Below are 14,043 nucleotides of genomic sequence, written 5' to 3' on the forward strand. Positions count from 1 at the left end.
ACATTTTTAAGTGTTTTTAAGTATCTTCTACAAAAATGTGAGTTTCTCACAAATTGCGGGCCACTATTGAATATTTCAATGATGAAAAAGAGAGCACCTTAAATGGAACCTTGAAGAACAGTACTAGTATAACTAAAGAAGTGGAACACATTACTAATGACTGCATCTGGAGTAAACAAGTTAAAGCAACACCTTAGTCACATTAATCACATTATGAAAAAAAATTGGAACTGCCAAAAAGAGAGAGGACTTAAAAGGGTGCCTTGAAGAATGCCTCAGTTCTGTAAAACAACAAGTTTTGACCCCATTGGACCCCAAAGTTAAAATGTCCATCCAAGGATCTGTCAATGTGTTTACAGAAGTCAATGTTCTTCTAGTCAACAGAATCACTCTCGTGTTTTTAGGAATTTGCTGCAAAAATCTTTTATCACAGGTTTTGAAATGAGCTAGGGGATTGGATTTAAATAGACCGGACCTAGATCATCAGAATGGCTCAGATTTTTCCATACCAGTGAAATTATATGTGTCGTGTCACTAGGCAGACGAAGAAGGACTATGGGTAAATCTCTACAATATATCACAACACAAACGGGAAAAATGTCATCAACGGGACAAATTCGCAACTTCCAAACATTTTTGCATAATAGTTTAGTTTAGTCTTTATTTGAAGGAACAATGCACAGAAACATTAAGCTCAAAGACAGAAATGTTCTGCACCAGATTATAGCTAAATAGCTAATTTACCATCTGCAGTCCCTGGCTACATAAATTAAAGAGATACAAAAATCATGCAATAAAATTATTACAATGAAATTATACTATAACATGTAATCATATTAAGAAAAGTCATAAAATGCCCTTTCATTGACACATACTTATTACACAATACAACCACTCCTCATTTACATCATAACACATAGACAATACATGCTCTTGTTCACATCTGTCATCATTTGTAAAAATAACCATGATTTTAACACACATACCTCACAGTTTCCCATTTTATATTCTTATGCATGAATATAATACACATTAAGTTGACATGTCAAATTATTTTATTAATTTCCCCACAGTGCCTACACAGTTTGATTTAAACTTTTCGGGACTGATACAGATCCCAAATACACAACAGCAGGTAGGAATAAGTAAGAAAAGTTGTTTTTGCATAATAAGGCCTCTCCAAACTTTAATTTAGAAAGTTTACAAAATATGGCATTTCCCATTTAAAATATAAAGCTGCAGGCACATTATGCAGATAACATCCATTACATTTTAGTAGGTTCACCTGAAGTATCAGTGAAACGTTAGGACGTACTGAATTATTTCTCTGAATGAGGTGTTCTAGATCTTTTGCCTGGTAGTGTTCATGCAGGAGAGGCAATAAAACCCCACCCTTTGCACTCCTTACATTTTGTGGATGTACAATAATGTCTCTGTTTCACAATTTAAACACCGTGTGACTCATCTAATATTTTCATCAACAACCTGGAAAGCCTGAAGTCATGGACAGTTTCTTATATGATTGTGTTATCCCCAGAGAGGCCAAAAGGAAAGTATTGCATGTTGTGTTTTTACTGTACCTGACATGGCAAGTGCTGCAGGCGAACTTTGGTGACGTAGGTGATGGGGCCCAGGCTGTCCCGCTGCGACCCCTCCCACTCGTAGATAGGCTCTCTGTTGATGGAGCTCCTCAGCTCCTCTCTGCCCACAGGGCTCTTCTGCTGGTTTAACTAAAACAAGAAGATACACATTGGATCTAGGGGAAAGCTAAACACAGAAGAGTAAACATGACCCTGAGTGTCAGCCCCAACCCAAAATTCTGTTATTTTTCTAAGGGTTTGATCAGCCAGTTGCACACCTGACAAAACTTCTTAGTTGGATAACCGTTATGATGCGGTCAAGACCGCTCCCTTATATTCAGCCCTCAGGGAAAGCCAGGAGTGACCTACTTGACTCACTGCATAGTACAAACGCACATTCACACACATCCTGTTTCCTCAGTACTTGTAACATGGGATTTTTTCCCTCCATGGTTAACCCATTTTACAAGTTCAGGAAATGTTGTTTTAGTTGATTTGTTAGTTAGCAGCCAATTGAAGTCCAGCCATTTCTTGATTTCTATACTTCTTATCCTGTTCAGAATCATGGGAAAGCTGGAGTCTATCCCAGCTAGACTACTTCCTGGACTGATCACTAGTCAATCACAGAACACTTATGTATGACTCATCGGCATATGAGTGTGTGAAGCATCAGGCAGTGTTGCGTGAATCACTACACAATCAGTGACCTGTACACTGCATAAACAGACATCTGAGCAAGTTTAAATATATTTAATGGCGTCTGTTTTTCCATCTTTATTTTTGACTATTGTACTGACAAGGATTGCAAATTAGCCTATGGCTATAAGTCTTATGTACTTTGATATCGGTTACCTATGGGTAGCAATGTTTAATTGCACTGTCCCTGTCAAATAAATACATGAATGAAGGAATATTATTTTAAATCGTAAGCTATAATATGTTAGATACCGTATTTCCTTGAATTGCTGCAGGGCATATAGTATGCGCCTGCCTTGAATTACTGCCGGGTCAAACTTGCTTCCCAAAATAATTAGCGCATGCTTAGAATTACTGCCTGGTCAAACTCGTGACGTCACGAGTGACACTTCCCCAGTCATCATTTTCAAAATGGAGGAGGCTGATTTCAATACCGGTAATTTGAAATCGCATAAAGGGAAGAAGATTAAGAGCTATTCAGTAGGATTTAAGGTTCAAGCTTACATCACACTCAAATTTTTACTGAATACCTTTGTTAAATGCCCGGGTGAGAAGTGGTTTTAAAATAATTAGCGCATCCTTACTTTTACCGCATGCCTTTGGTAAGCGCAGGAGTGAGAAGGGGTTTTAAAATAATTAGCGCCCCGGCGGCAATTCAAGTAACTACGGTAATTTGGATTATTTCAGGTAAAATTGACAAAAATCGAATGTATCAATGTAGAAGTAAAATGGCATTTTGGCAAGTCAAATATTATTGTTCTGTTGGCAGGTTATTTTTATTGTATGTCTGATATTTTAGTACATATTCTATTTTTCAAATATAAAACAAAGGTTTTAGCTGTTTACTTTTGCTGAGATTTCAATTATTGCAGCGTAAAATAAGTTATAATTGAACTGATGCCCCAACCTCACCGTCCGATAACATTACCCATCATGCTCAGATATGGATGTAACAATATGAAAGTTGTATGTTACGGTTATTGTGACCAAAATGACATTTTTCATTGTTATCACGATATTGTTAAATGTGCTCAAAGTTTTATTTACAAAAGGCTAAAAGACTAAACAATACATTCTTGGCAGAACACACATTGAATATTGTTGTGGCTTCTTTAGAGCCATATTATTTCTATTTCATGTTCAATAATGTTTATCTTTTCAATGTAACCTTTTTTTTAAATTTTACATTGGCAAGTGGTAAATTTGCTTCACTTCCGGATCAGGTGACGTCACGCGCGTTTACTTCCTGTTATAGACACCTCAGTCTCAAATACCTTTAAGTAGCGATCGCTCACTCAGTTTTAAGGTTCAATGTTCACGATAGAATGATTAAGTTGCTCAGTCAGTAATGTGTTTATATAAGTTTAGATTTGAGTTTTGTAATGGGATAATATGTTGACGTTTTATTCATAAATATTATCATTTAAGTTACCGCTAGTCAGCCGGTGAGTTTTTCAAAGTGCGGTTGTCAATCACATGTTTTTAATCATTTTAATTCAAAACGGTCATACTAACCGTCAGGAGTTTCTTTACCGCGGTTATCATTAATAGCTTTTATTGTTTCATTGCTACGCTCAATGAACCAGGAAATGGTCTACTAACATGGATGGATGAATTTGCTCAGTTTAATGTTCAACTCAGTGAAATTCTAGAGTGATTTTGGAGTTTGCAAGAACTTACTTTCACTCTGGTGAAGTTTTCCGGTGCAAATGCCGTGCCTCCGTTGGCTTCAATGTTTTCTTTAAGAAGACCAAACCATTGGTCTAGTTCTTGTTGATTGGCACAATAGACTATGATGGGGTTCAGGCTGACACCTGTGGGGAGCAAAGGTCACAAACGTTGTCATCAAGGTGGTCCCGCAAGGGGTTCAGTTTTCCACATCGCGATGAATCACCGAAGGGTTTCTTTCTCCAAGTCTTTAGTTGTGTTGTGACATAAATGCCATAACTGTTAGCACGTGTTCTATCTAGACCACATGTCTGATAGTTTCCCAGAATTTAAAATCATAGTCATTCTTGTCCTCCCACAGACTGCGAGCCCAGAAGGAATGAACAGGACTTTCCCCTCTATCTATCAGATGTACACATACCAGAGATAAACAGCAGATTTGTTGTCTTGCTTGACTGTAAAACTTATTAACCCTCTAAAGATATTCCATTTAAATTTTTAGTATCTTTAAAGGCATACAGTGCATAATACTCTTAAAATTTAAAAGAGGCTTCAAAACATTTTGGAGTATTTTTTTTATGTTAACCTTTCTCAATAAATATCAGTCCTAAACAAAAATATCACACCAGGGAATCATTTTTGGTGATTTAACCCTAAATTCCAACCCTTAATGCTGAGGGCCAAGCAGAGAGGTAATGGGTCCCATTTTTATACTCGGGGGTTTGAACTCACAACCTACTGATCTCAGGGCGGAGACTGTAACCACTAGGCAACTGAGTAGGTGTAATGCAAAGAGAACAAAAATTATGGCCAGCTTTTGTCCCCTGAATGTTAAACGATACATCAAGCTTCAACTGTTGCTGAAGGTAATTTTGACTCTCATTACGTAACGTTCACAGCCCTGTAAACTTCAGGAAGGGGTCTCTCACTCTCTTTACCCGCACCACTGATTCATGTTTTTAAGCGCAGGAAACGTCCCGCAGAGGTCATGTGGCCGGCATATCTCTCACTTGATGCACACTTCCTCCACGTGTGTGTGTGTGTGCGTGTGTGTGTCGTTACGATGCCTCCTATTGAGTAAATAAAGTTTTTTGGTAGGGAATGGGAACGTCAAATAGAAATACGAGACTGTAGAATAACAAGCTTTGTGTTCCGGGAACAGGAGACGGACGTAAAAAAAAAAAAATGTGGATAATAATCTGTCAATATTGTCAAAGTAGTTTCTGTGATACAAACATCAACATGGATAACTCGCACTTCTCACATTTGATAGTCTAGGACAGGGGTAGGGAACCTATGGCTCTAGAGCCAGATGTGGCTCTTTTGATGGATGCATCTGGCTCTCAGATCAATCTTAGCTGACATTGCTTAACACGATAAGAAATTAATATTTTCACTGGTAATCAGAGTTAAAAATAATGTTCAAAATACAAAACATTCTCCTGCATTTTAATCCATCCATTCGTTTTTTAACGCATCTGTTCAAGAAGGCCCATTAATGGTAAGAAGTATTTTTTTTATTATTGGTTAGCTTCAGAATAAAAATGTTATTAAAAAGAAAATGAGACTTATTATACTGCAAAAATGTTGACGTTACTTAAAAATGCACGCATTTAGTTGTATTCAGTGTTAAAAAAATAATATAAGGCTTTCATGGAAATACATTTTAAAATATTTGACTTTCGTGGCTCTCTCAGCCAAAAAGGTTCCCTACCCCTGGTCTAGGATAAGGAATGTTGATACAGCTCTTGATGTTGGACACACCAAGGTCATTGGAGGTTTTCGGGATCTTTCTACTTCAGCGCTCTTTGGCCCCTGATGACCTGACCAGGAAGTATTCCCATGGCTGAGTCCAAGTATTGCCAGCTCATACTACGTCCCTCATAATCCACTCTTGTTTGTGACTGACAATTACATGTTACTACATTTTCAAATTACATTGATTTTACTTTCGATAATATTTTCAGTTTTTCCCATCAGGAGCTTCCGGGTGTCACGTTTTTCTCATTTGCATGTATTGCCGGGATACAACCCCACTGTATGAAAAGCCACTACACTATACTGTAGCCAGGGCCACGTTAAACTAACTCATTAAATTATTTTGTTTATGAATAAATCTCCTTTGCGACAGATGCCTGCACGTATGTGCGAGTGTAATAAAGGCCAGTCAACTTCAAGAATAGTGCTTGCAATCTGGGGGATTGCCTGCATAGGCTTTTAGCACAGTAATCAGCATGCTCGCCTCTCACACTGGCAACCTTGTTTCGCGCCTCACTTGTGGCAGTATAGAAAAAAACAATGCAACCGAGAGAGAGAGAGAGAGACAGAGAGAGAGAGAGAGAGACAGAGAGAGAGAGAGAAAGAGTGCACGATTGCTACATGAAGCTGAGCTCACTGTGGTTGACAGCTATAAACACCAATCACTGCGTTCCGCCGTAAAAATCGGTGGGCCCCTGATTGGTTGGGGCTCCCCTGGTCTTCAGTCTGTGTATTAGGGCGGCCTTGACTGCAGCTAAGAAGATACACAAGCAATGCAAATGCCAAAATACAACAATTTTACACCACAAAACTTTTGCAAATGTGGACGTCAAAAACACAACAGGTGGGAATCTTAGGGCACCTCACAATTGGATTACGATTTAGGCGCTATGATTCGATTATAAAACCATTGTGTATGCATTTTGATTTATTAGTATGCATGTTAATATATTGTATAGCCTATTTTAATATAGTGTGTATTATTGTAAATCATAAATGTTTTATATTTTATTATCAACATGTATAAAAGGCTCCTTCTTTGGGTGCTGATGTATAAAGTATTGTCATTATTTCTGTTTTTTGGATGTGTGTGTGTACATATATATATATATATATATATATATATATATATATATATATATATATATATATATATATATATATGTGTTTGTGTGTGTAATCTCATGCACCTGCGGATAGGTTGATTGGCAACACTAAATCGTGTGTGGATGTTGTCTGTCTATCTGGGTTGGCCCTGTGCGTTAGTTCAGGAAAAAACACAGAGGCTATATCCTCCCTACAAGCCTGTTTCGCAGGTTTCCCTGCTCGTCAGGCATTGCCAAGAGTGCGCAAACAAGGAATCAGAGTAAAGGGTGGCTATTTTGAAGAAACTATAATATTAACCTTGTTTTCAGTTATTTCCCCTTTTTTGTGAAGTACATAACTCCACATTTATAGTGTATATGCCTTCAGTGACAATCTACAATGTAGATAGTCATGAAAATAAAGAAAATGCATTGAATGAGAAGGTGTGTGCATATATATATATATATATATATATATATATATATATATATACATACATACATACATATGTATGTATGTGTGTGTGTTTAAATAAATGTACGTCCCTATTTGGCTAGCAGGCATCCTTGTTTTAATTTCTGAAACCACTTTATGCCCAGATACTTTGCCACCAGTAGCCATAAACAAAAAACCCATAAACTCAAAGAAGGGTGTCATTTCATCTATCTACTCATTCATATCTATGGCTGACAGCGTTGTCGAAGTGTAAATATTGTTCTCTGTCCTGACTTATTCACCTATTTGCTCACTTCCTCTTCTTACCTGGTTACTTGACTGTAACATGGTTTTAGTTTGACAAAACATTTATTCTTTTCTTATTTCACTACTTCAGTTTCAAGCTATAGCATGACTTGTGGTCGTCTTCCCCCTTAGTCTGCGTCTGCACAAATCTGCATTTCAGAACAGTCTATATTACTTAATTTAACATAAATGAGTAATTGATTTTTGTAAATGTTTCCATCAGTTCAGAATTGTCCACATTTTATTTGTGATACAATGAAAATATTTAAAGATTATTCAAATTCTACGCACAATACAACAACTTTAGACCAAAACACAACATTAAGTGACAACGAGAGTTGCTGGGTTATGGCTTTATTTCATCCATCCATCCATTTTTTACCGCTTATTCCCTTTGAGGTTATGGGGGGCGCTGGTGCCTATCTCAACTACAATCGGGCGGAAGGCGGGGTACACCCAGGACAGGTCGCCACCTCATCAAAGGGCCAACACAGATAGACAGACAACATTCACACTCACATTCACTCACTAGGGCCAATTTAGTGTTGCCAATCAACCTATCCCCAGGTGCACGTCTTTGGAAGTGGGAGGAAGCCGGAGTACCCAGAGTGAACCCACGCAGTCACGGGGAGGACATGCAAACTCCACACAGAAAGATCCCGAGCCCAGGATTGAACCCAGGACTACTCAGGACCTTTGTATTTTGAGGCAGACGCACTAACCCCTTGTTCCACCGTGCTGCCCGGCTTTATTTCAATGTGGCGTAAAGTTGTTGTGTTTGTAAAGTGAAGTGGAATTAGCGACAGGAGTTGACCTGAGTGGTTTGTGGAATGCGTGGTTGTAGATTAGCGGCACTGACAAGGCTGAGAGCGGTAGTCAGGGTTTTCTATGCGACAGCTGGCCTCAGTGAACTGCACCTGTTGTCTAAGTGAGCCCTACTTTGTCCCCGTACACCCTCACCCCGACCGAGGTTAAAAAGGGGGGGCAACTCTCGTTAGTGTAGGGGTTGAGTGGAGGTGAGGAGGGTCACGGCATCTCTTAAATCACCGGAATGTGTACAACATTGAAAATGCTGCAGCTTGAAAATAGTGAACGGTGGATGGTTTTTAAATTTTTAGTAAGACCTCAATTTAAGCAGAGAGGGGCATTTGACAAGAGGATAATGATTGATTCATTGAATTGTTCTGAACCCCTGTTTTATTGCTCGTGTTGTAGTGTGCATTGTAATATGGTATGTTGTTGTTCTTTAGACTGCAAACTAGTTTGAGACTGAATCAACATCATGTCTGCTCTTTGCAGCCAAATAAGTCCATTTGTTTTGCCTAGATTGCTTCAAGACAATCAACTGCATTCTAAATTATCAATCAATCTATACAGTCATATTGCGATATTTTGCATCTTTATTACATCGCAGATTTTTTTAAATAAATATTAGGGCTTTCAAAGTTAAAGCGTTAGTGCATGTGATTATTTTAAGTTATTATTTTGTTATCACAATTGAATGAAGATTAATGACACTAATAGTTTTCACTGCACTAAGCTTAACCCGAAAGGTAGACACGAGCAACAAGTTGCAACTACTGGCTAATGCTAAATTTATTTTGCTTACCAGACCTCAGTAAATAATCACAACTACCTGAGGTAGCTCTTAAAATAATTACCCAGAATGTGACAATGCATTTCCAGGTCGTGGTTGTACTCTAGTAACTGGGTGACAGCCATGGCAGTGTCACTTCGAGGATCCTCCATGCTACCGGTGAGTACTGTAATCTACAGTACGAGTACAAAGGTGACTGTATGGGTATTATTTTATCTTTAGAAGGCTTTAGTTATGTTAAAAAAAAAAAAAAAATTGTTTATGCTCCAACTATGAAAACATTGGATTTATTCATATTAAAATTGTACTTCAATAGGCTGATTGGCAACACTAAATTGGATTTAGTATGAGAGTGTGAATGTTGCTACAGTAAGGTCTGGAACCAATTGGCCGCGATAAACAAGCGTTTGACTGTAGTCTAATATAATATCACAATATTACTTGATTGAAGTGGTTGCAGGAATAAATGATTAAAATTAATGCTGAGCAATAAAGCTTATAAACACAAGTTACTGTCCAGGTTTCATAAACAAAATGCAATGATGGGGAGTAATGTAGTTAAGCTATGTAGCTTAATTACATTTTTCAGTAAGTTAGTGGGAGCTTAGCTACTTTTTTAAGGAGTAGCTTTTCCTGTACCTTAGCTACTTTTAGACCCATGTAGCGAAGTAGTTTACATGAAAGCTACAAGCTACAAGGAAAGATAATGGACTGCGAATCAAAAAAAAATGAGGAGAAAATAGAATGACCTGGATGAATGAGAACGTCTATACATACCGAGAAAATCCATGATAATTGGTAGCTCATGATGAGTCACTATTGGCTAAAATTCGGGCAAAACACTGGCCAATCAGAAGCAAGATAAGGCGCGTCATCGAAACCAGGAAGCAAAATCAGTCACGCACTAATGTCACATGACGACAAAAGAGCCAGAAACAGAGGGACGCTTCAAGCTGACCACTCAAAAACAAGAAACATAGTTGAAAATGGCAGAGGGATTCTCTCCCGCGGATTAGATTTGTCCTTTACAGCTGAAGACGACGTGCAGGAAACCCACAGTAATGTGTGTCCTTTACCGTCCATCCATCCATTTTCTTCTGCTTATTCCCTTTGGGGTCGCAGGGGCACTGGAGCCTATCTCAGCTACAAATCGGGCAGAAGGCGGTGTACACCCTGGACAAGTCGCCACCTCATCAAAGGGCCAACACAGATAGACAGACAACAATCTCCCTCACATTCATACACCAGGGCCAATTTAGTGTTGCCAATCAACCTATCCCCAGGTGCATGTCTTTGGAGGTGGGAGGAAGCCGGAGTACCCGGAGGGAACACACGCATTCACGGGGAGGACATGCAAACTCCACACAGAAAGATCCCGAGCCCGGGATTGAACCCAGGACTACTCAGTACCTTTGTATTGTGAGGCAAACGCACTAACCCCTCTGCCACCGTGAAGCCCTTAACCATATTTAGACAAATGTATTTGTTTAGAGAAAACTATTCCCAAAAAACATACAAGTCATTGTTTGTTTTTTTTGAGGGGGGTGGGTAAAGATATAGATAGATACTTTTTTTTCACTGTAGGTACAGAAAATGGATCATATTATAGGGGTGGGCAAAAAAAAAGGAAAACTAAATAAATACCTAGAGTCAGGTGTGGGGACCCTCGAGTTAGTTGTAGAGTGTCCCCAGCTAAATGACAGGTAGTTAATAGTAATGGACCGGTTTTGGTCCATTTGTACACTCTCAGTTACATTAACATCGGTATTCTACATATGGGCCCATAGATAGAAATGTCCCTGAATGTAGCTTTGATGTAGAAATCTACTTTTGCCGTGTAGCTTGTAGTGTAGTTTGCTACAATTCTCTGAGGATAGTAGCTTAGCAAAATTTAATCGAAAGTAACTTCTAGCTTAGCTTACTACATTTTCCAACTAGTTTTCACATCACTGCCAAAATGCCATACTCACCATTAACTTGAAAGGCATATTCCAGCGGTTGGCTGTGGTCACAGTTCTGTTGCAGGTTACAGATGGTCAGTTCCTTCAATGGAAGAGTTCCCTGTACACAACACAGCAAAAACATCTAGTCATTCGGGTTCTATGCTCATCCTGTTCAGGGTCATGAGAACCTGGAACCTATCCAAAATGATTTGGCAAGAAATGTAGACAATTTTGTGGACTTCCCGGGCGATTACTGCACGAACATCAGTAACGTGAACCATTACAATACTAATTTAATTAAATGATAATAATTCCCTACTAATATAATAGTGTGATATTGTTGCACTATATTATGAAATAGACAGGGTGTTCTATTTCATTTTGAAGTATGGCTTTTATTTTTGAAGAACCGGATATCCGGTGCAGAAAGTGTCTTCGCTGTTTTCTATTTGTTTACTTCCTCTTGTTTCGGACTTTGGAGTTGGAAGATTATAGTTCTTCACTGCTCAGTGTTTCTTCACTTTCTGTTGTAAATATTCTCCCTAAACATTCTTAAATACTTGAAAATTTAACACAATAATGTTGTGGGGGCAAGTGATGTGTTGTTTTAAGTTCTATTCCTGCAAAATTCTGCGAATTAAGAAGTAGAGCGTTGACTGTGTGAATTGTTTGACTAGTTGCATTACACATGGTATTTGATTTAGTTTAGTTTAGTTTATTATTTTTTCAGGTCAACAAAATAAACAAACAGTTTTACATAAACAAACAGTTGTGCATTCATAAATTTAAAATGTTGCAGACCGAAAGGGTTTAGGCGGAAGTTGAACACTTATTGCTTCTAACCCTATAAACAATGTCAAATACAAGATGAACTTCCAAATATTATGGCTTTTCCTTTGCACAACATGTTATAAATACACCTTGCAAACAACATAAACACTCTTCAATTATATACACAGTAAAGACATGTGAAATATTCTTGTACACATGTTAGTTAAACACCACACAGGAGCAGAAATCAGTCTGCCAGAAAGCTGAGACCTGTGTGTGTTTTGTGTTTCCAACACGGGTATATAGATTTGTGCATTATTATTTTTGCTGATAAAACCTTTTTGGTAAAACGTAATCTAATTTATTATTATTTTTATGTGAACAGAGGTTTGTTTACTTACTTAACCATGAATTGATTAACGTGGACCCCGACTTAAGCAAGTTGAAAAACGTATTCGCGTGTTACCATTTAGTGGTCAATTGTACGGAATATGTACAGTACTGTGCAATCTACTAATACAAAGTTTCAATCAATCCTCTTGCTTCGGACTTTTGAGTTGGAAGGGGAAGAAATTAGTCCACCAGAAAGCTGAGATATGTGAGGGTTTGGGTGTGTGTGTTTTGTGTTTCTAACACAGGTCATCAATAAATGGTGAAACGACAGGATGGTAAAAAAAACACTTTTTAAATAAAAGTGTCTTTCATTTTTTTTTTTAACTACACAATGCAGACGAAGACTCACTACATTAATGCGTTTATCTTCTGTTTTAATTGACACACTTCTTTTATTGCCATATTCTGACACACATTAATGTATAGATATTTGAAACTGCCCAAAGACTGACCTCCAACTAGCCAAGTTTGCCGATGATGGCTCACTGTTTACCTTGTAAATGCTGTCATGTATATTGTGACTAACTTTAGACAGGCGCTTAGCCTTCAGCAGACAAACTGATGATTAACGGCTGCTCATGCTGCGGGAGACAGGTGAAGAAACGTAACCATACTTGTTGTTTACCAACACACCGCCGGTTGACAGGATACCTATGTCAAAAAGTATGACGGCATAACTCCAAACGCCAATGCCAAGGAACGTAAAACCTGGTGAAAATGCTGATGTGTTGATTCAGCCGTTGACTTGAAGGAAGTAATACAACACTTCTTGTGCTAAAAGAAAAAACATCTCACCTGGTATGTGAGTCCTGGAGTGTTGTTTGACACAAAGTGAAGGTGTGTCTGGAAGAGATCCAGGTAACAATCGTGTATATCCTGCAGAGATAACACAAAACACGCTTAACGTTGTCGCTATAATTAGGCATGTGAGAATACTGATATCTGAAAAATTATACTCTTGCAATGCAGGGGACATATCATATCCAAACATCCATTTCCTACCGCTTATTCCCTTCGGGGTTGCAGACTGAACATATGTACTGCAATTAACTTAGACTTCACATACATGAATATAATGTTTCCTACATCATTTATAAGGTACGCAAGATCCAAAGCAGGAGCTGTTTCAATTGTCACACCGTAATCAATCAATGAATCGATCAATATGTATTTATATAGCTCTTAATCATGTGTGTCTGAAAGGGCTTCACAAATTCACAATGATAATTACAGTATATGTAAACAGTGGTACCTCAGGTTTTCATACACTTTTCAGATGATTCAGTTTTGCACAAATATTTTCGCCCAATTTTCATTTATCATGTTGATTATTTTACAGCCAAACATTGCACATAACAAATGAGTCCATTTGCCCTCAAATCTTTTCGCAGAATCAAGTGCATAGACAAAAAATATAATAAGCTACCATGGGACCAAATTAAGTTGCGAATGCCAGCACTTTGATGAAGAAGTTAATAAATGCTATTGAATTGAAGAAAGAACTCATTGTAAAGTATGAAGGTGACATCCGTGGGGCTCATACTCCCCCTTCTCCCTCTGCATTTATCACCGTCTTCAATAAAAGATAAAATGATTTTATTAGATTACGAAGGAAAATTGAGGCTCCACATGGATCAGATCAAGGGTGCCCAAAGAGTGGCCCGAATGCCATAGGCAGCCCACAGATAGATATTCTTTTCTTCTAAAAATACTATTCTGAAAAAACATAAAAACAGGAGTAAATGAGCAAACAGCTGTCATGTATTAAGAACAAGTTGAAACATTGACAAACACGAAACTGACATGCGGG

The 14,043-nt window shown here is 38.1% G+C and overlaps 1 protein-coding gene across 1 annotated transcript in view; it reads right to left on the reverse strand.

The window, feature by feature from the left end:
• The window catches only part of plekhn1 (pleckstrin homology domain containing, family N member 1), a 39,548-nt gene that overhangs the window by 20,250 nt on the left and 5,255 nt on the right, over positions 1-14,043 (reverse strand). The window contains exons 4-7 of the mRNA XM_061903952.1: positions 13,029-13,109; positions 11,097-11,187; positions 3,957-4,090; positions 1,581-1,730 (exon numbers count right to left, since the gene is read on the reverse strand). Of these exons, the coding sequence (XP_061759936.1) occupies positions 1,581-1,730; positions 3,957-4,090; positions 11,097-11,187; positions 13,029-13,109 (456 nt within the window). The remainder of the gene's footprint in view (positions 1-1,580; positions 1,731-3,956; positions 4,091-11,096; positions 11,188-13,028; positions 13,110-14,043) is intronic.

Source organism: Nerophis ophidion, linkage group LG06, assembly GCF_033978795.1.
Source record: "Nerophis ophidion isolate RoL-2023_Sa linkage group LG06, RoL_Noph_v1.0, whole genome shotgun sequence".
NCBI lineage: Eukaryota > Metazoa > Chordata > Actinopteri > Syngnathiformes > Syngnathidae > Nerophis > Nerophis ophidion.